The sequence below is a fragment of the Plasmodium vivax genome, chromosome 14 (assembly GCF_000002415.2).
Source record: "Plasmodium vivax chromosome 14, whole genome shotgun sequence".
Classification (NCBI taxonomy): Eukaryota; Apicomplexa; class Aconoidasida; order Haemosporida; family Plasmodiidae; genus Plasmodium; species Plasmodium vivax.
Window position 1 is genome coordinate 1,061,348 of NC_009919.1, and position 18,804 is coordinate 1,080,151.

Consider the following 18,804-nt stretch of genomic DNA (forward strand, 5'->3'; position numbering starts at 1 on the left):
TGGCACACTTGCTCGCGCTAACACGCTGACATGCTGAAACGCTAGTCCTTGGCCACCACACCACATTCACGTTCTTCTGTGCCCTCCTCCCCTCTTTTTCGTTTTTTCTCCGCTCCTCCCGCTTGGCCTATACACAACATGTAAAGGTATTCCCCCCACATTTGGAATAACCAAGTGCTCACTCCCGCTAGTACGTTTTGAAAGCACCGTTTTTTAGTACTTTTGGAAGCAGGCCCCCCCCTTTTTGCATCTTTGCAACGAGCGTGCGCATGTGTAGTTCGCAGTGCCGCAGGGCGAAGGTAGGCGTGACACATCGGCGTAAGATAGCATGTGCACATAGGAACGTATGTACGTAAAAGCGTACCTTCTTGTGTATCTATGTAATTGTAACGACACTTCCCGAGCGAGTGCCCACCCGCGGTTTTCCTTCACCCTCATGTGCGAGCTGCTACCCTGCGCAACCCGATTACGTGGGATTGGCAGAGAGGGGGCCTGGCGCGCGCCCGTTCCCCACTTTTCCACCCAACGTTGGAGGGAACCCCCGGCTTGGGAAGAGCTCGCGCTGTTTTTCTCCGTCACATTGCGTTTGCCATCCCCTTAACCGCTCCCTTCATCGCTCCCTTGCTTCTTACCCCCGCGCAGCCTGAAGAGACGCTCCCCCCCGTAACGCGCCCCCCCAAACGCAAAAGCACCCAAAATGGATAGCTCCTTGCTGGAAAATGGACTAAACATGAATTTCATCGACAGGATGTCTCACCTGTACGACAGCTCCCAAAAGAAGGCCACGAAGAAATTAATCATAGCAAGTGTAATATGTATAATATTTATGATAATAGAAATAGTGGCAGCTATTGTGGCGAATTCCTTGTCCCTAATGACTGATGCTTCGCACCTTTTTTGCGACTTACTCTCCTTTGCCTTAAATTTATTTTCCATATACGTTTCCACATTTGAGGGGAATGTAGATATGTCTTTTGGGTACCACCGGGCGGAAATAATAGGAGCGTTGTTTTCCATTTTTTTTATATGGGCCCTCTCTGCCTACATCCTATACAGTGCTGTGTTTCGATTATTTGATGTTCAGACGGTGGATGGGTACATCATGTTTGTGACCGCTTTTGTAAGCACGCTGGCGAATATATTCATTGCCTTCGTGCTTAAGGTGCATTCACATGGGTTTGAGTTTATTGGGCAACGAAGATGCAGTCATAATGATGAAACGAATGAGCATGCTCACCAGATAAAGGCGTGGGGGAATGATGCTAGGTGCTCTGCAAAAAATGGAAAATACAAAAATATAAACAGCGATATTGTTATTGCAGATGACGACGATGCTGCTGCTCATGCTGCGGCATGTAACAAGGGTAACATTTCCATTGGGAAAATCAACACCAGTTCGTGTAGCTACGTCGCTTTTGATTACTATGAAAATGTGAACCAAATTAATATGGATAATCGCCATCAGGGAGATTCAAGGGCTGCAGGAGGAACTGGTGGTGGTGGTGGGACCATTGCAGGGAAGAAGGACTCTCAAAATTCACACCATGCGCTGCTGGACCCAACAGCGAATAATTTCCTTCACAGTAACCACATTGGAAATGATGAAGATGTGCAGAAGGACGATGATACTTTTAAAGTCGGGATAAATGAGTACGTCAATAAAGGCAATGGAGCGAATGATCTCAGTAAAAAAAAAAAAAAAAAAAATTCGCACAGTGGTACGCACAGTGGCACGCACAAGGGCAGGAACGTAGCCTCGGACAGTTCCTACCTGCTCTCCAATGAGGAGAGCGAAGAGAATGTTTTGTGCGACTCGTATGACAGCCATGGCCTTGGCCGTTCCTTGGGGGGGAACTCCCCGCAGACCGCGCGCCGCCACTCCCACCGCCACTCTCACTGTCACTCTCACCGCCATTCACACGACCACTCTCACCGCCACTCTCATCGCCACTCCCACGGCCAAGACGAACTGAACAGCATAAGCCTGAAGACGGCGTACCTGCACGCCATCAGCGACTTGCTGCAAAACGTAGGAGTAATGATAGCCTCGCTGATCATCTGGTACAACCCCAAGTACTCCATCACGGACCCCATTTGCTCAATCATTTTTTGTTTCATCGTTTTTTCAACAACCATATCTGTAATTAAAGAAATTCTAAACGTACTGATGGAGGGAACCCCCGTGAGCATAAACCTAATAGATATAAAAAACGACCTTCTGAAGATACCCGGGGTTATAGACGTTCACGACCTACACGTTTGGTCCTTATCAATTGGGAAGCCAGCCCTCGCGTGCCATATAGTTGCACACAAAAATTTTGCACACACAGCTTTGAACAACGCCACATTGTTGTGCCATAATAAATACAAAATTCTTCATACCACTGTCCAGACCGACTACCCCTCCAACATCTCCAACTGCGAAACCTATGCTCATCTTAAATGCTCAAACTTAAAAACAGAAACGCACAAGTAGTAGCTCCTCCTGTGCAGCTACACACCTCGTGCCTTATGTGTGTATATGCGAGTGTGTCTAAGCCGTTCCCACAGGGGGGAGTGATCTCCCTACTTGCTGTAATTTAAAAATGTATTTGTTAAATCTCCCTCTGCGCGAATGCAAGCGCGTTAATTACTACTGCGTGGGAGCGCCGCGTCGGTGCCTTTTACGTGTGTGTCTAACCGAAGCACCCCTCAAAATTGGCGCTCTGAAAGTAATCTTTAAATTTTTTAACTGTTGTGTGTGCAGCCGCCGAAGTGCAAGTGTGCATCAGCAAATGGGCACATCCGCTCATTTGCACATCAGCACTTTTCCACTTATGCGTTTGCTGCTCTTTTTAATTTTTTCCCAGTGCATAATCAATTGATGAATTTATAAAAACAAAACTACGACTGCTCTGTACTTTTTATTTGCCGCATTTTTGCACAAATGCAAGTTTGTATATATGTCTATATGCGTATAAGAGCAACGAAAAAAAAAAAAAAAAAACACTACTATTATGCCCCACCCTTCACGCATACCAAAAAATTAACCCTGCCTCTTACATATACGTATGTATAGTTGTCCCCCTTAATCTTTTTACTCGTTAGGATAATCTTTCTCCTTGTATATTTTTTTTTTTTTTTTTTTCCATGTTGCTCTCTTTTAACTTCAGTTAATTTCAATTTAACACGTTAATCAAGATTTTCGTCCCCACGCTCCTATTTTTAATACCGTTGTTTTGAGAAAAAGCGAACGTGTGCGCTCCTATTTAGCACATTTCGCGAGGTGAGGCAGAATAAGCCAAATCTCACCAACGAAAGGCAGCTATTTGGGGAAGTTTCTCAACCACTTTTCCTGTGGAGTCCCCACTGTGACGAAATTTCCATCGCGCGAACAAAATGAAGCATACGAGTTGTACACACATGTGTTGTGCATGTAAACGCAGGGCCTGCGAAGCGAACGTTTGCGTGCGCCCCTTGAAAGGGTAAAAATGCCATGCACAAATTGGAAAATTAATTACACCCTTCTTTTTACAAAAAGAGGGGGAGGCAAATCTGCGAAGGGAGAGCAAACAAAGAGTAGTACACACACCGCATAGCGCACTTCCCTCACTTCGCCCGCTTCCCCTCGTGGAGAACTCAAATGTACACCTCGTTCACATCCCGCAGGTGGTCCGCCCAGTTGCCCTCCCCAACCGATATGATATGCCGGTCGGGTCTCAAAATTACGAACGAATCATCCGACTTCAACGTGAGGGTATCAAAAAAGAGGTCCCGTATTAGATCCGCCGTGAAAACGTAGCTCACGTTGTACCCCTTCACATCCATGTGTATGTGCTTCACATTTTTGGCGTCTCCCACAAAATTGTAATCGCCCCTTGGAAAGAGGACATACTCACTTAAGGGTACACTCATATGTGAGAAGTCATTACCTACCATGGCAGCATCGTTCCGTTTGAAAATTCGAACAGATTCATCCTCCACATTTTTGCTTACCACAACGTTGGAATCCCATAAGCAGAAGGAGAACTTATCCCTTGGCATATTCTGAGCGTCCAAAAAGTGGGCCATGCGATTTAAAGTTGCTTCGTTAAAAAGGATGATTATAACGGAAAGGGAAGGGTTGTTAAATATGGGTAGATCCACTGTCGAAATTTTGTAAATACATTTCGCGTCAAATGTGTAGAGATTAAAATGGGGTATTTTGGCCCCCACCACGTTGCTCATTTGGTGGTCGTATATATTTTTGCAAATTTTCAGCTTGGGTACCTTTTCACTCTGCTTTTCGAAAATGTTGTACTTCGGGGGGGGGTCACTCTGGTGCGGCTGCTTGTCCTGTTGGTCATGTTCGTCGCGTTCGCCATGTTCGCCATTTTCGCCGTGTTTGCCGCTTCTTCTTGGATTTTCTACGACACCGAGTGGGTCTCCCCCTTTTTTCCCCCTCCCCAGATCGGCCTCCTCTTCCACGGCGCCGCTAACCCCCTCATGGCGCCTCTTCCCCGGGGGGGCCAAATCGGAGAAGGGTTCTTTATCCACCCCCCCAACATCGCACATAGTATCTACGTAAGAATAGCCAAAGTCCACACCCGGGTACAACAAAGAGAGAATATTCTTCCGCTCATTTTGCACGAAATTTTCTGCTCGTGCTCGATTGAATTCGAAAACGTAGGGAAGGTTGTTAACAAATTTTAGGACTCCCTTAGCACTTGCAAATAGGTAATAAAACAAGAGCGACCTCTGAATGGAGTTAACCCTACACGAGCTCACCCATCTTATAAAAGAGTTGTGATTATATCCTAGCAGACTTGGTACGTTATTTCCCTTTTCGTAATTTCTAACGGCGTGGTGTATGGTGAAATTGGCCACCAGCTTCCTCTCAATGTTATACGAATCGATGTAATTCTCTATTTGCTTTTTTTCCACCCAGCTCAGCATGCTAAAAGGGAGAGTTAGTTTGTTAAGTTCTTGTAATAGGGAAGACTCAGCAGACTGGGTAGACTGCTCAAACTGGATAGACTGCGCACCCGATTCGGGGGCAGCGCCTCGGTGGGCACAACCAAACTGGGGTGCCTTCCCCATGCTGTCGAGAAACTTTTCCCTTTTTAACTTATAAATTCGAATGGTTTTCCACACTATGTTTATCACGTCGCCAATTCCTAAGTTTAAGCCAAACCCTCCCGAGGGGGGCAACTTATGAGCGGCATCCCCCAGCAGTATAATCCTCTTGGTTTTTTTGTCAACAAATGTGGAGGCAATGGAGCTATGCATGGTCCACCTATACACATTATGAATACGCATATCTGGCAGCTCGAAACCAGTCAGCTTGTTTATCATTTCTAGGCACTTACTTCTATGGTTGTACATTTCTGCTTCCCTCTCGGTTACGTACGGAATGTGTAAAACGAAGTCTCCCTGCTTGTAGTTGTGAGAAACTAACACCCCTATGTATTCGCTAAATAAGAAATACAGCATGGATGGGTTGCACTTGACTATATCACTCAGACGAAAAGATTGAAAGTGGATGTTTATAAACTTCATGTAATCCTTCCTATCTTCGTCATTTATCTGTAGGCTCTTTTTTATACCGCTTTTCCCCCCCTCACACACGAACACGTAGTTGCTTAGGATCACTTCTTCTTCGTTGTTGTGTAGATTCCTAACCTTAGTTATAATGCCCTGTGGGGAGATTCCAAGGGAGGAGCCATTTCGTGGGGTGCCCCAGTCGACGCCGTGGTAGTTATTCCCCGTATGATTGTTCACCCCGGGATGATAATGATAGCGAGGATTCCCCCCCTCTGGGATGTTCCCGAAATTGACAAATTCGTACCCTACCAAAAATTCAGATGCGTCGTAGGAGAAATAGTTTTTGTAAAACGCTTCTCCATCGGCGCCTTTATCCGTTCCCTCAGCTGCCCCCTCAGCTGCCCCCTCAGCTGCCCCCTCACCTACCGCTTTGTCCGCCTCTTCTCCCAACCCGCTGTTGCCACAAATATACCTCAACATCCGGTGGGTGGACAACTTCAGCCTTATGTTTTTTAAAAATGCCCTCTTTTGCCGAGGGTCACATTTCATTCGGCTGAAATAGTAGCTGTAAAGAATGCCCAACAGTTTGTACTGCGACAAGTGGGTGACCTTGGAGGGGCTAATGTCCTCATAGTAGGTATCCCTATACACGTACTTCCCTCTAAAGTTGTCATATTTGCACACCGCCTTACCGTTCTGCAAACTTAACCCATATTGAAAGGTTTTCCACAGGTTGAGGTCTTCCGTTTCGTTTAGGAAACACTTATCCAGGTGGAAGATGCCTCTCCAGGCTTCCATCGTTTGGTTGTTGTAGTAGTGCGCCTTGGGCACCTTCTCGATGTGCTTATCCTTCTCGATTAGTATGTGTGGTATTCTGTGCTTCTGCAGGTACATCCCCGTCGTGATCCCCGTGGGGCCCCCCCCGATGACCAGCACGAAGGTTTTCCTGGCCTTCATCCTGTTGCGCATGCGGGGGCAGCTCGTTGGGAACTCTGCTTACCGCTTCGTATACCACTTCTCACACCGCTAGCTACTTTTATATCGTTTTGCCTAAACACCTCTGTGAAGGCTGTACCCTCGGGTGGGGCATGATATGCTCGCCCGAGCGGGCACGCTCAGTTTGCCTTCCCCTCTGCCGAACGGATTCCCACGATTGATTTCCACTTCGTCGCCCCAGCCACCTGCGCCTTGAATTTTACCCCGCCTTTATTCTTTCTCTCTACAGGGGGCGCCCAAGTCGTGCCTACACAGACCATTTTTGACGAAATACGACTGACTGGCTGCCCACAATGGCTACTTTAAGATGAAAGAAAAATCACCCAAATGAGCTTCGCAACGTCATAGCGGTATTACTATCGATGCTCCTCGAATTGAAGATCTACAAAGAGATGCGGAAACGCACAATCATTTTCCTAACTGCAGTTGCGGCGGGCGCTATACGCGTAAGTGTATGTTCGAAGGTGCATGCATATAGGGTGTACAAATAACCCCATGCACATTTGCGCGCATGTTTTTTTTTTTTTTTTTTTATCCTGCCTGTGGGGAACCCCTCAAGAATGATGAGTAGTGAAAATAAAAAATTAACTTCTTTGCAAAAAAAAAGAAAAAAATTCATTGCTTAATTTGAGGAAGTCCCAGTTGGATAACCATAAGCGATGAGCAAAAAGGCATGGCGGTGTTGGGGGGGGAAATAAATTGGTCTACACTGATCGACGTTAAAGGAAACCCTCCATGGGGAGTGAATTTATCTGAACGGATAAGGAAGACCGCTGAGGAAAGCAACAAAGAATATGATAACCCGTCCGAAATGGACAAAGTGGTGGAATTTATTTAACGTTCCTTATACGTTAACCATTTAGGCTAATGCAGAGGTGGTACCATTCTGTTTTCACCACATGGCGAGTGAACGGAAGTGTTAGCCTAATGGCAACCGATAGGAGGAGTGCAAAAAAAAACAAAAAAACAAAAAAAAAACAGTTACGATCGCAGAACGGGGAAAGGACAACTAGCTACACTCTTCTGAGCACCCGTGTGTGCAAAACGGCTTGGCAAAAGGGAAACATATATATACTATATACTTTTTAATTGGGAGAAAAAAGCGAAAGAAAAAATTTAATTAGGTTAAAATGAAGGAGCACGTATGCACTGTGAGCGCAAGCGTGTGCTGGTGGCGTGGTGGGTTTGTTCTCTTTAAAGAGGTAAGAGGGAACAGGAAGGAGGAAATGAATTAACAGCAATGAATTAGAGGCAATGAATTAGGGGCAATAAATTAAAGGCAATAAAATAGAAGTAATGAATTAGAGGCAATAAATTAGAGGCAATAAATTAGAGGCAATGAATTAGAGGCAATGAATTAGAGGCAATGAATTAGAGGCAATGAATTAGAAGCAACGCAGGAGCTGAGAGGGGGGCAAAATTTTGCGCACAGGGCAAAAAATTGCGAGATATATTAATTATATGCGTGGAAGCAAAATGCGCACTGGCATTGCTTATTTGGTACGAAACAGAGCATGCGCGGGTGGGAAGAATTAACAGGGGGGGGGGGCATAGCGCACTGCATAGATGAGAGCAATTCATCACGGAGGGGAGGAGCCAGCAACGCTGTGGTGGTAGAGGGGAAGGAAAAACAGCCTGTTGGGGATAATCCGGACAATCATAAAAAGGAGTAGGGGTAAAGGGAGCAGGGGTAAAGGGAGCAGGGGCAAAGGGAGCAGGGGCAAAGGAAGGAGCAAATGCAGTAGGGACAAGGTAAGCGGAGGAAGTCGTTTCGGGGAGCTGAAACAGCGAGTAGGTTAAAACATAGGCGAAGACTCACATACTCAGGCGGCTGAGATGCGGCCAGCTGACACAAGACGAGACAGTTTAAATGCGACAAGGGTAGGAAAATATGATGGTGAGAAAAATTGGGGAACAAGAAAAAGCGAAGTTGAGAGGTTAAGAAGTTGCATAATTAAGAAGTTGAAAAATTGGGAAAATAAATGATACGAGGGGGGATTATCAGACCGTAGGGGAAGAAAGGCCCAGGGAGTGAGAGATTGTAGCGGGAAGGGGGTGGGGAAAAAAAAAAAACACAAACACAACGAGGTGTCATAAGATAAAAAGACAAGCTGTTAAACAGTTGTGCAGTTACGCGCTAGGGGGGGAGCAAATTGGGGGCGGGAGAGAGACAGCGGTGCAGAAGCAGCAGTGCAAAAGCGGCAGTGCAAAAGCGGCAGTGCAAAAGCGGCAGTGCAGAAGCAGCAATGGAGAGGGAGCGATGCGGCGAAGATGAAAAACAAATATAAAAAACATATAAAACTTGGAAAACACGTGGGGGTAGGGAAACTCCAAGATACGGCGGGGCGAGCCCGCACGTATATCCTTCCTTGGGGTGACATAATAAATGGCAGAGGTGACCGCCTTTCACCGGGGGCGATTAACTTTTACTGAATTTTTTCTTCGACTGGTTTGTGGGCCTCGTGAACAATACTGCGCGTGCGGCGCTCCAGTTGCGCAGGTGCGAGGCGCCACAGGCATCGCACGGGAGGGATATACTTCCCCCCCCTCCTCCCACACCTGTGCTGCATGCACATGAGAAACGCCCCGACGGAAGAAGTCGTGAAGAAGCCGTGAAGAAGCCGTGAAGAAGCCGTAAAGAAGTCGTGAAGAAGCCGTGAAGAAGCCGTGAAGAAGCCGTAAAGAAGCCGTGAAGAAGCCGTGAAATGTGCGCATAAACGAGGAAAGCCGATAGAGGGCCCCCAAAAAAAACACACACATATTCGTTGCCTGCGAACCCGTTGGTTCTACCCACGCGGTAGGGGAAAAGTTCACTTCTGCCCCAAACGCGCATTGCATATCCTCTTGAGCCACTTAATTTTCGAAACGCAGGACTCACATTTCTCATCGCCTTGACTAGACAAAATGTCAATTTTCCCATAAACTGAGATGATCAAATCGGTGAGCTTGGAGTTTTCAATTAATTCATACCCATACGCATGTACTAAGTCCCCTAAGAGAGAAACGGCGTTTTGAAAATTCTGAGCATTAAAGTGGTTAATTTCTTTTATTAGTATCAACTCGATGAGGTCCAAAATATTTGTGATGTATACCTTCAGCTTGACAATCTCATTTCCATCAATCAGCGCATAGATGATGTTGCTGTACGTTAGGAGGATGGCGTCTCTGAGCTCGAATACGTAGTTAACCCAATCATCACTTTCGGGTGGCCCAGAAGTAATCGTTATTTTGGACGTTTCTGCCAGTATATTAGCGAAGAAATTTAGGTAGCGTGAAAAGCTCCTATTCAACGCTGTTGCAATGTCACCTAACACAGTTAGGATGCTGATCTTTATCGAGTCATGCACACCAAAAGTTTTTAATGCGTCCCAAAGGCACTCCAGAATTAACTCCATTTCTTTCTCAAATTCAAAAGTCCAGGGGATACAAATGTCGGAAATCATTTCGATGCAAATTCTGCATGTAGACGTCTCCGAGACATTTCTTAACCCTTTAAAAATGACATTCAAAAAGGTTTTCAAATGTTCCCTAAAGTCCTCTCCCATAACGTTTATTATTGCACTGCATGCAAGTAGCGCATCTTCACAAATGTCCGTTCTAATTTCGAAAAGTCTAAAAATGCTTAAATAGATGGGCTTCAAAAAAGGCTTACACTGATTTCCTAACCTGTTAATGATGAACTGCATAGTACCGCAGTAGTAGCCCTGCAGAGATTTGACCTCCTCCGTCAGTGGGTTCAAATACGTGTTCGTTAAAAGGTACATCATATGGGATAACAACTCTATCATATATTTGAGGCAATTATCCGAAACGTTATCTATAACTACGTTGAGTGCGTTGAAAGCGGCTTCTCTCAAATTCCTCGTGTCTGCATCTTCCCTAGAGGTGACATCGATCAATTTTTTGCATAAGACACAGAAGGAGTCGTCCAATTCGGTGGTACAGCTATTCGTCATTTTGTTGTACGAGCTTCTCTTATTGGCAGCTAGTTGATTGAAAACCCAGCAGACGTTTGCCGCTACTCTTGGGTAGTCGTTTAACCTCTCCAGCAATATACCATACAGCGAATTGCTATCATTGTAATTGCCTAACACGTTGTAGATGATTTCCGAATGGTACGTTGTTATCTTGCCTATGGTCCACGCGGCTGTGTCTCTCACCGAAACGGATGGGTCTCTCAAAACTTCGGAGAGTTGCCCCACCGATTCTTCCACTAGCGGTTTTAATTTCTCCGTATCTGGGCCTTCCATAATGGATCCATAGGCCAGCACAGCAGCATCTCTCCTTCGCCAATCCTCATGTATAAAATTCTCTTCCACAAATGAAATGACGGGTTCTACTATATCATTTTTTAGTAACTGTGCACTGAGGGCTAGAAAAGTTGCAGAGGCCATGGACAAGGTCCAGGCATCGATGTCTATATCTTCACTCTCTTGAGTTATCATAGCGTTGAATATTTTTGGCAAAAGGAACACCATTGCCTGTTTTACTATATTATGGTTTTTTTTCCCTTCTTGTAATTCGTACTGATCTATAAAAGTTTCCTCTTCGCAGACAGTGTTCCAAAATTCAATGGCACTGATGGCTATCCGCTCATTTTCAGACTCGATAGCTACCCATGTTAAGGGCCCTATAGCATACATGTACGCATCTAAATAGGAGTAAAAATAACTGACGATGTTGATCAAACATTCGTATGCCGCTATCTGCACGGTGGACCTCTCACTGTCCTTACACCCATCGATAACCGTTTTCATGATAATGTCTCTCTCCACTTGCGTTTTAAAATTCTGGTCGATAAATGACATCAAATTGTAGAGCACCTTCATACTAGCACAGTGGATAGATTCTTCCTCCCCCGGTTCGCATAGAGAATTTATAATTGCCGTCAGGATCAAATCCAAATCTGGTTGTGTAAAAACATACTTAGTTTTACTCTCATTGCAAATATCTGCAATATCTTCTGTTAGGTAGGCTAAACATACAGTGGAGGACTTCTTCGTGTAGGCGTTTTTTTCTATAATGTTGTTCACTAGCTTGTGTAGCAATTCTGAAGACTTGTTGTGTGACAGTTCAATCTTTGCTATCAAAGATATAATTTGACACGCTGTTCCGATGACTACCTTCTCCCCTTGCTGACTTAACAAATGTAGCATAGAATTCTTTAACTCATTTTTTATATCTTCTGGGAAGTTAACCCACGTCCTTGCCTTCTCTTCATTTTCATAATTATCCTTGGACGCAAAGGCATTTTTTATTAGTAGTCCCGCGATTTGCCTCAAATAAGGATCATTCTGCGTTTTGCAGAATTCGTTTGATAACTGATTTATATATTGCACAAAGTTTGTTTCCTTTGCGTGCTTTAGCTTGGACTCTGCTTCTGAACGGATGTTTATGTTGGGATCTACTGTTGCATAGAGCACTTGCGCGATGTTACTTGCCTCCATCTTGGCACAGGATTTTTATCGACGAATTGGTGCGCGATGCAACTTTAGGAAAAGGGGGGAACACGAAGAAGGAGGAAGCGCGGCCCGTGTGGCAAAAAAAAAAAAAAATTGAAAAAAACCCTCATGTATGAGCATTCACACGGTGGTAATACAACTAATCGGTAGGCAAAATAAAAAGTGAAACTGCCGTACGGTTGATAATGAGAAGGGGGGTGGGGGGAGGTTGCCTAGCCTATCTGGGGTAGTACGTGCACGAAATGGGGGTACAACACGAACGTACCAGTGTACGAACGCACCAATGCACGCGCGCTGTGTGGGGGCGGGACTCCTGCAGATGTGCAAGCAGCTTGTACTTGCACGTGTGCAGGGGATCTCCTTACGTGCCTGCGGCGCATTCGCTCGCGGTGTTGTAGGCCCAAGTATACGCGCACACAGGGACATGCACGTACGCGTGTGCCTACTGGTTCACTCTAACCGGGCATACGACGACGCGACGGGCAGCGTAGAGAAGGCCCCGGCGAAGGCGCTAACTCGGGAATACATATATGTGCGGCTTAGTGCGTGTATATACGTATGTCGCGCTGGTGTCATCCCCCGGATTCATTCTTGGTTTCGAGTTAGCCGTTTTGCTTTGTTTTACTTTTCTACCAGCGTTGATCAATCGCGTTTTCATTCACATCCTTGCTGTTCATACTCGCCCTGCACGGGTGGTTTCCCTTCTCCCCCTTTCTACAAGTTCTTTTTTCTCTCCTCCTGTTTCCCTTAGTCACGCTATTTCGTTTCTTCTTATCTTTTTTTTTTTTTTTTCTCAGTTTCGTGCTTCATTTACTTTTAGCGCAACCCATGTTTAACTTAAAGTGAAGGAGGCTCACATACGGGCGGCACAAACGAATAGGCATGCGCGGGGCCTGGGAGCGCACAGGTGATATTCACGCGGGGGGGTGGACTCACGCGAGGGGGTACTCATATCCGCGCGAACATCCATATAAGCGTAGCACAGCAGCGGCCGACATGTACAAAGGTAAAGCAATATGTATATATATATATATATAACGTAGTACAATCTGGCGATATACAAATGGAGCACAAAAAATACCCACGCTGGCGATGGCACATGAACTTTTTATTTTTCTTCTTCGCTTGCTGCGAAATTTTAAAGCTACATATGGATGTGAGAAAAAAAAAAAAAAAAAAACACGTACTGTACATGTATAAATGATATGCATACGGGCATGGAAGATTAAACATTATACGTACGGAGCATACGCATATATGAGCATATGTATAAGTGCGTACGTATGTACGTATTTACGTATGTATGTACATATAATATACGTATACATGTGCCAGTTGCGGATTATATTATATGTGAATTTTTCGCACAGCCAAATTTTGCGAAATTTGTGCTTCCCCACTTTTGTATGTGCGATGTGAGGTGTATGAGCGCCAAGTCGGCGGGCACGAAAAAGTACGTACTCGCAAAGTGCTGATTCGCGTTCGACCCCAGGGGGTACGCCGCGTATGCTTTTTAAAAGTAACTATATATATGCTTACCGACAGCAGTGCGCTCATGTACGCGGTAATGCGTACGATGGAGATGGTAACCTCAGCATAATTATATTCTCGTGCGTACTGCGCATATATGCATATTTAATGTATACCCATTTTTATTCCTCATCGTTCAGCACTAGGTATTTTTTTTTTTTTTTTTTTTTTTTTTTTTTTTTTGGATTTTGGATTTTCCTGAATCGTTTTTTTCTTTCCTTCACAGCGCCTTCCTTCGTGCATATATATCTCCCCCCCTTTAAATGTTATATTTTTTTATTTGAAATGTTTTGGATGAACCAACACATCGTGCGTATGCACGCACTGGGATTACATTTTATGTACATATTGTACATATGTACGCGCGCATGTAGCTTAAAAATACGTACGCCCCTTTTTATGAATATATCTTTGTAATGGCATGAGAGCCCTGGCAAAAGAAGTAAAAAAAAAAATACCAATAAAGGGTGTACACTGCTATACTGCTGCGAAAGTTGCAAAAAATATGCATAAGAGGAGTGAAAAAAAAAAAAAAAACGAAACATTAAACATTAAACGTTATACATTAAACGTTATACATTAAACGTTAAGCATTAAACGTTAAGCATTAAACGTTAAGCATTAAACGTTAAGCATTAAACGTTAAGCATTAAACGATAAACATTAAACGATGGAAAGGAGGTGTTATGAGTATCTCCGCACAAATCGACAAACTGCTTCCCAAAGCTGTGCGTGTACGCGAGGCATACCGCATATGTTCATAACGTGTTACATGCGTGTTGCCTGCTCGTGCGTTTTTTTATCTGTACATTTGTGAACCCCCTTATGGCATTCTTTTGCTCCTTCCAAGATGTTTTCACATAAGGGGAAAAAAAAAAAAAGAAAAAAAAAGAACAATCGCAAACGAGTATATGCCGTTTACCGATGCAGAGGGGTACCATCCCCCAATGTGCATCAAATACGTATGTACGAAATTGTTTGATTCCGTTTGGAGGTAATTTTTTTAAAATTATCTAACGCGCAAGTAATGCCTTTCCAGGGGATACACATTTTTATGCCAGAACATCGAATGCATATAATGGTAAGCGCTCCTCTATATGTATAACACAGATGGATGTGCACAATTTTTTTTTGGCCACCCCTCCCGACCATCCTAAAATGAAATGCAAAAATGCAACACGTGTAGCATTGGAGTGAGTCTGGTAAAGATTAGCACAGGAATGATTGCCATGCATACAACATCGCTGCACACATTTAAGCTAATAAACCAATGTGATTAAATAATTTTAAATAAAGAAGTAATCCGCTGCGTGGTGGAGAAAGGTCAGCTCGGCATGCCCCTTTTTGCGTATAAGAACCCCCGTTCTGATATGTTTCATTTTTTTCTTCCCCCCGACCCGCGGTGTTTCTACCTAACCGGCGATTTGACACACTGTAACGCATAAACAATTTCGAAACAAAATTTTTTAAAAGATAAAAATAACGCGTAGCAGATTGAGGAGCACGCCAACAAATTTCATAAATTAAATTTACATATTTAATATGTCCTTAAAAATTGGACACATTTTTACGGAAAAAAAAAAAAAAATTCTGGCAGCGCTACAGATGATCAGATAGGCGGGTTGCCTTCTTAAAACGTTCTTCTGCGCAGTGGAGTTTGTCATGCGTTGGGTATCCCTACACGAATTAGTGGCAATAATGTAAAAGAACGTCTGTCCTGAATTCGATCTCAAAATGTGAGTAATGAAGGGAAGTATGGTAGAGGATTACACGCCAACGAGATATTGATACGCCTTTCTTTTTTTTCTTCTTTTTCTGTTTTTTTTTTCTCCATCGCCGTTTATTTAAATCGAAATGCCCTCATCGTTACGGATGTGCGGCAAAGGAATGTTCGCATATGTTAACACATCTCTATTGTGCGTGCGAATACGCGGAGCGAATATAGGGGCACACAAAAATGATCACTCAGCGTAATTTAATACGAAATGAGCGGAGATGCTCCCAAGCGGGTACTTCCACTTCTACATCCACGTAGATATGCAAAGGTCCGTTGGGTAATAGTGATAAAACAGATGGAGCCCCTCCCCTCACAACTTCTCAACCTCCAAGAATTTCTTTATCTCCTCCATTTCGACGTGGTCCCTACTTGGATCTTCTTCATTCCCATCATCGACGCTGATTCCCCTTTTTATAAAATCGATAACTTCGTCTTCCTCATCGGAAGTGTAACTTTGCTGGTTTGGCTCGCTTACACAATTTTTGCTCTGCTGCGTGGAATCATCAATTGGGGCATCCATGGGGCCATGACATGGGTCCAACTGTTCCCCCTCCATTGCGCTTTCTCCGCCGCTTTGGCAGCTTCTGTCCAACTGCGCTTTGTCTGCCGCCTCCCTTTTGGAGCTAGCGAGCAAATAGTTTGCCGCGCCCCTCCCGAAGGCGTAGAGGAAGCGAATCTTTTCCTCGTAGTCATTCAGCTTGTTCCATTCGTGATAACTCAGCGGGATGACTTTGTATTTTTTCTTCTCTAGAATGGATCTTTTCAAATCGGAAGTAGACGTGGTCACCAACGAATTTACGTAATAGCTATATGGCCCTAAACACATAATGACAATCTGCGAATCGGGCAGCATTATATCTGCACATATGTGATTGATGTAGACGCTTTTTAAATGACTTACATTTATTCTTGCTAGAATTTTGGATAGCTCATTAATCCACCTTGCTCCATATTTCACTTTTTTTTTTTTTTTAATTTCATACGTATCAATGTAGTGATAGAACATTTTTATTTCTTTGGGGAATTTTGCAAAGGTCTCTGGGTAGCTATACTGTATGTACTCACTTACATATTTCAGTTTTTCCACTTTGTGACTGCCCAAGTGGTCCTTTAGAGGTAGGACCAGGTAGGTCAGCTTCAAGATCATTTTTTCCGTGCAGGTGATTAGGCATGTGCAGGAGAAGAGTAAAAGAACGAGGGACTGCAGGTCGAAGTGGCCCTTTTGATGGTTCCCCATAAGCGGCGTGTCGCACGAACTGTCGCCTCCCCCGCTGCTACTCCTGCTGCCTTTGTGGTAAGCGTCTTCTTCATGCCCTCCCCTTGAGGGAAGAGAACCAGGGGGCCCTTCCTCCCCCTCCTGCGCGTTCCACGTAGTAGCCACGGCGTCACAGTTTGGTGCAGCCTGCACATGGGGGTGCTCCCCAACAGGGGATTCACCAAACTGGCTTATTTCTTCTTCGTGTGAATTTGCACTTTCAGTCGAATTTGCTCTTACAGTAGAATTTCCACTTACAGTAGAATTCCCAATTGCAACATTTTGCTCACTCTCCGAGGGGCTCCCCCTTTTTCCCGTTTCACTGCGTTGGTTGCCCCCCATTTGGGATGCATCATTTAGGGGGCCACTCCTGTGAGACCTCCCCAGGAAAAACTGCCTATCTAAATACGCATGAACAAACTGATAGAGGTAATTATAAAATTTGGGGTGACAAAACTTCAACTTGGCGAAGGAATGAATAACCAGAGCTAAATTATTTGGGCTCAACTGTTTTGCGTATTTTTTGGCCCCTTTACTTAGGGAAAGTAAAACGTTCCCCTCTCTGATGTCCAGCCTGGCCAACGCAGATATGATGAGGCATAAATGTAACGGGTGGGAAAAGTAATACCCATTTTGCAGTTTTAAAATGCATTTTCTCCAAAATATTTTATGATATATGTAAAAAAAGGCCAACGAATTAGCAACCAGAGCTATGTCTTGGGAGGTCCACCTTTGGATCTGCAGACAAAACTGATTGGTTAATAATTCCATCGTGTCATATTTTTTCATTTCTAGTTTTTTAAAACTGTTTAGTAATAACGCTAAAGCGCAGGGGGTCAACTCGCCTATCTTCTTCAGTAGTATAGAGCACAGCAAATTTATTAGCCTGTTATCTCTGTAGCCGATTTTCCCAAAGCACCAAAACAGGATGACTATATCGCTTGCGTCTAAGTACCCCGATATGATGAACGTATTTTGGACGTATTTCTTCCACAGGTTTTCATCCCGCACGTGGTTTATGGACGCCTTGTAGATCTTTCTCATAACTTTTTGCTTATTTTGTTGGTTTTGACTAGACATCTGTGAGTTATGCGCGTTGGTCGTTCCCTCTGTTTGGCCGTTTGCACTGGCGTGGGAAAGCGCACCCGGGGTGGCCACGTCTGGCGCATCCCTCTTACCGTGGCCCATTTCCAGCTCATCAAACAGCCCAATCGATTTCAGTTCTGATATGCTAAATCGATTCTCAGAGGGGTCGTTTTTCACCTCTATGTGATACTTCTTACTTACGTAACTGTTTGTGACGGAAAAATTCATCAGGTGGATTTTTTTCTTGAGCGTCGTTTTTCTCTCCAAAAAGATGTCGCTAATGCTGTCTGGGAGATGTGATTGTGTTAGACTACCACTACGTTGGTTGTCTTCATAATCGGTTTTACTTCCGTTGGTGAGATCACTCTTTCTTTCCTGAGAGGAGTCCTCCGTTTGGTCTTCCTTCAGCTTGCCTTCTTTTCCCAACACTCTCCTTTGAAGTGCCTTTTTTTTAAGCCTGTTTGTGAAGGTATCGCGGTGGTATGCACTCGGTTCGGTGTCACTTCGCCCCCCACCTGTGCCTCCACTTGTACCTCCACCCGTGGGGGCCTTCCCACTGACGTAATCCCCATTTTGTACCCTCCTTTTCGACCACTTCTTCGGTTGCGGCGTTTTTAGATTACCCAAATGGAGAAGCTCTAAGAACTTTATTTGGTTCTCCCTGATGTTCTCCACTTCTTTTTTCCGATCCTCCTTTTTTTCACTCACCACCTGTTTGTAACTTATTGGGTCTTTAAATTTCCCCGTCCTTATGTACCTCGCCCCGCTTGCAATTAATCCGCCTTTCCGCAGCAGGCTCATGTTGGCAGCATGGTGCGGTCGTTAAAATGGGGGAAGGGAAGTACACACAGGAGGTAACACAGCAGATCACACAGAAGAGGTTGTTCCTCCCCTTTAATGGTAACCTTTTCACCCTTAGGAATCGCTAGCCAAATGGTCTCCTCCCATCTGTTTGCGCCTGCACAAGGGAAAGGTGAGCGGCGGGGCCAGACACAACTCACGTGGGCGCAGATACGCCTCTCCACTTCCTCTTAAGTCTTCACAGAAGAGGCAAAAAAGGAGAAATAAAGAGGGGAAAAATGCCAGCTGCGGAGGCGGGAATGCCTGCACGAATGGGACCCAACTGAGGTGTAAAACGTTAGCACCCCTTCAGATGAGGTACACGTGATGAAGTTCCTCCACCCTTTTTGCAACTT

The 18,804-nt window shown here is 44.6% G+C and overlaps 5 protein-coding genes across 5 annotated transcripts, besides 8 other annotated features; 2 read left to right on the top strand and 3 right to left on the bottom strand.

Annotated features, from left to right (window-relative positions):
- The first annotated feature begins 694 nt into the window (after positions 1 to 694).
- Positions 695 to 747: a microsatellite.
- Positions 698 to 2,476, top strand: PVX_123000 (cation diffusion facilitator transporter domain containing protein; the record flags this gene model as incomplete). The annotated part of the gene is made up of 1 exon (XM_001617113.1): positions 698 to 2,476. The coding sequence occupies one exon, from the start codon at positions 698 to 700 to the stop codon at positions 2,474 to 2,476; it is 1,779 nt and encodes a 592-aa protein (XP_001617163.1).
- Positions 1,799 to 1,864: a microsatellite.
- Positions 2,477 to 3,007: 531 nt separating the features above from the next.
- Positions 3,008 to 3,028: a microsatellite.
- A 482-nt stretch (positions 3,029 to 3,510) lies between these two features.
- On the bottom strand, positions 3,511 to 6,459 carry PVX_123005 (hypothetical protein, conserved; the record flags this gene model as incomplete). Its single annotated transcript, XM_001617114.1, has 1 exon — positions 3,511 to 6,459. The coding sequence occupies one exon, from the start codon at positions 6,457 to 6,459 to the stop codon at positions 3,619 to 3,621; it is 2,841 nt and encodes a 946-aa protein (XP_001617164.1). The 3' UTR covers positions 3,511 to 3,618.
- Positions 3,793 to 3,914: a microsatellite.
- Positions 6,460 to 9,308: 2,849 nt separating the features above from the next.
- Positions 9,309 to 11,945, bottom strand: PVX_123010 (importin-beta 2, putative; the record flags this gene model as incomplete). Its single annotated transcript, XM_001617115.1, has 1 exon — positions 9,309 to 11,945. One exon carries the CDS (start codon positions 11,943 to 11,945, stop codon positions 9,309 to 9,311), a length of 2,637 nt encoding a protein of 878 aa, XP_001617165.1.
- Positions 10,681 to 10,736: a microsatellite.
- Positions 11,946 to 12,904: 959 nt separating the features above from the next.
- Positions 12,905 to 12,960: a microsatellite.
- A 1,042-nt stretch (positions 12,961 to 14,002) lies between these two features.
- PVX_123015 (hypothetical protein) lies at positions 14,003 to 14,893 on the top strand. The gene is made up of 2 exons (XM_001617116.1): positions 14,003 to 14,303; positions 14,356 to 14,893. The coding sequence occupies exons 1-2, from the start codon at positions 14,161 to 14,163 to the stop codon at positions 14,486 to 14,488; spliced, it is 276 nt and encodes a 91-aa protein (XP_001617166.1). The 5' UTR covers positions 14,003 to 14,160; the 3' UTR covers positions 14,489 to 14,893.
- Positions 14,751 to 14,783: a microsatellite.
- A 684-nt stretch (positions 14,894 to 15,577) lies between the features above and the next one.
- On the bottom strand, positions 15,578 to 18,409 carry PVX_123020 (hypothetical protein, conserved; the record flags this gene model as incomplete). The annotated part of the gene is made up of 1 exon (XM_001617117.1): positions 15,578 to 18,409. The coding sequence occupies one exon, from the start codon at positions 18,407 to 18,409 to the stop codon at positions 15,578 to 15,580; it is 2,832 nt and encodes a 943-aa protein (XP_001617167.1).
- Positions 17,803 to 17,825: a microsatellite.
- Positions 18,410 to 18,804: the final 395 nt, after the last annotated feature.

Excerpts from the sequence above, each read along its gene's own strand:
- PVX_123015 (XM_001617116.1), top strand. The coding sequence starts at position 14,161 with ATGGAAAGGAGGTGTTATGAGTATCTCCGCACAAATCGACAAACTGCT. Across the intron at positions 14,304-14,355 it reads GTTTTTTTATCTGTACATTT|GGGAAAAAAAAAAAAAGAAA; the intron begins GTGAACCCCCTT and ends TTTTCACATAAG.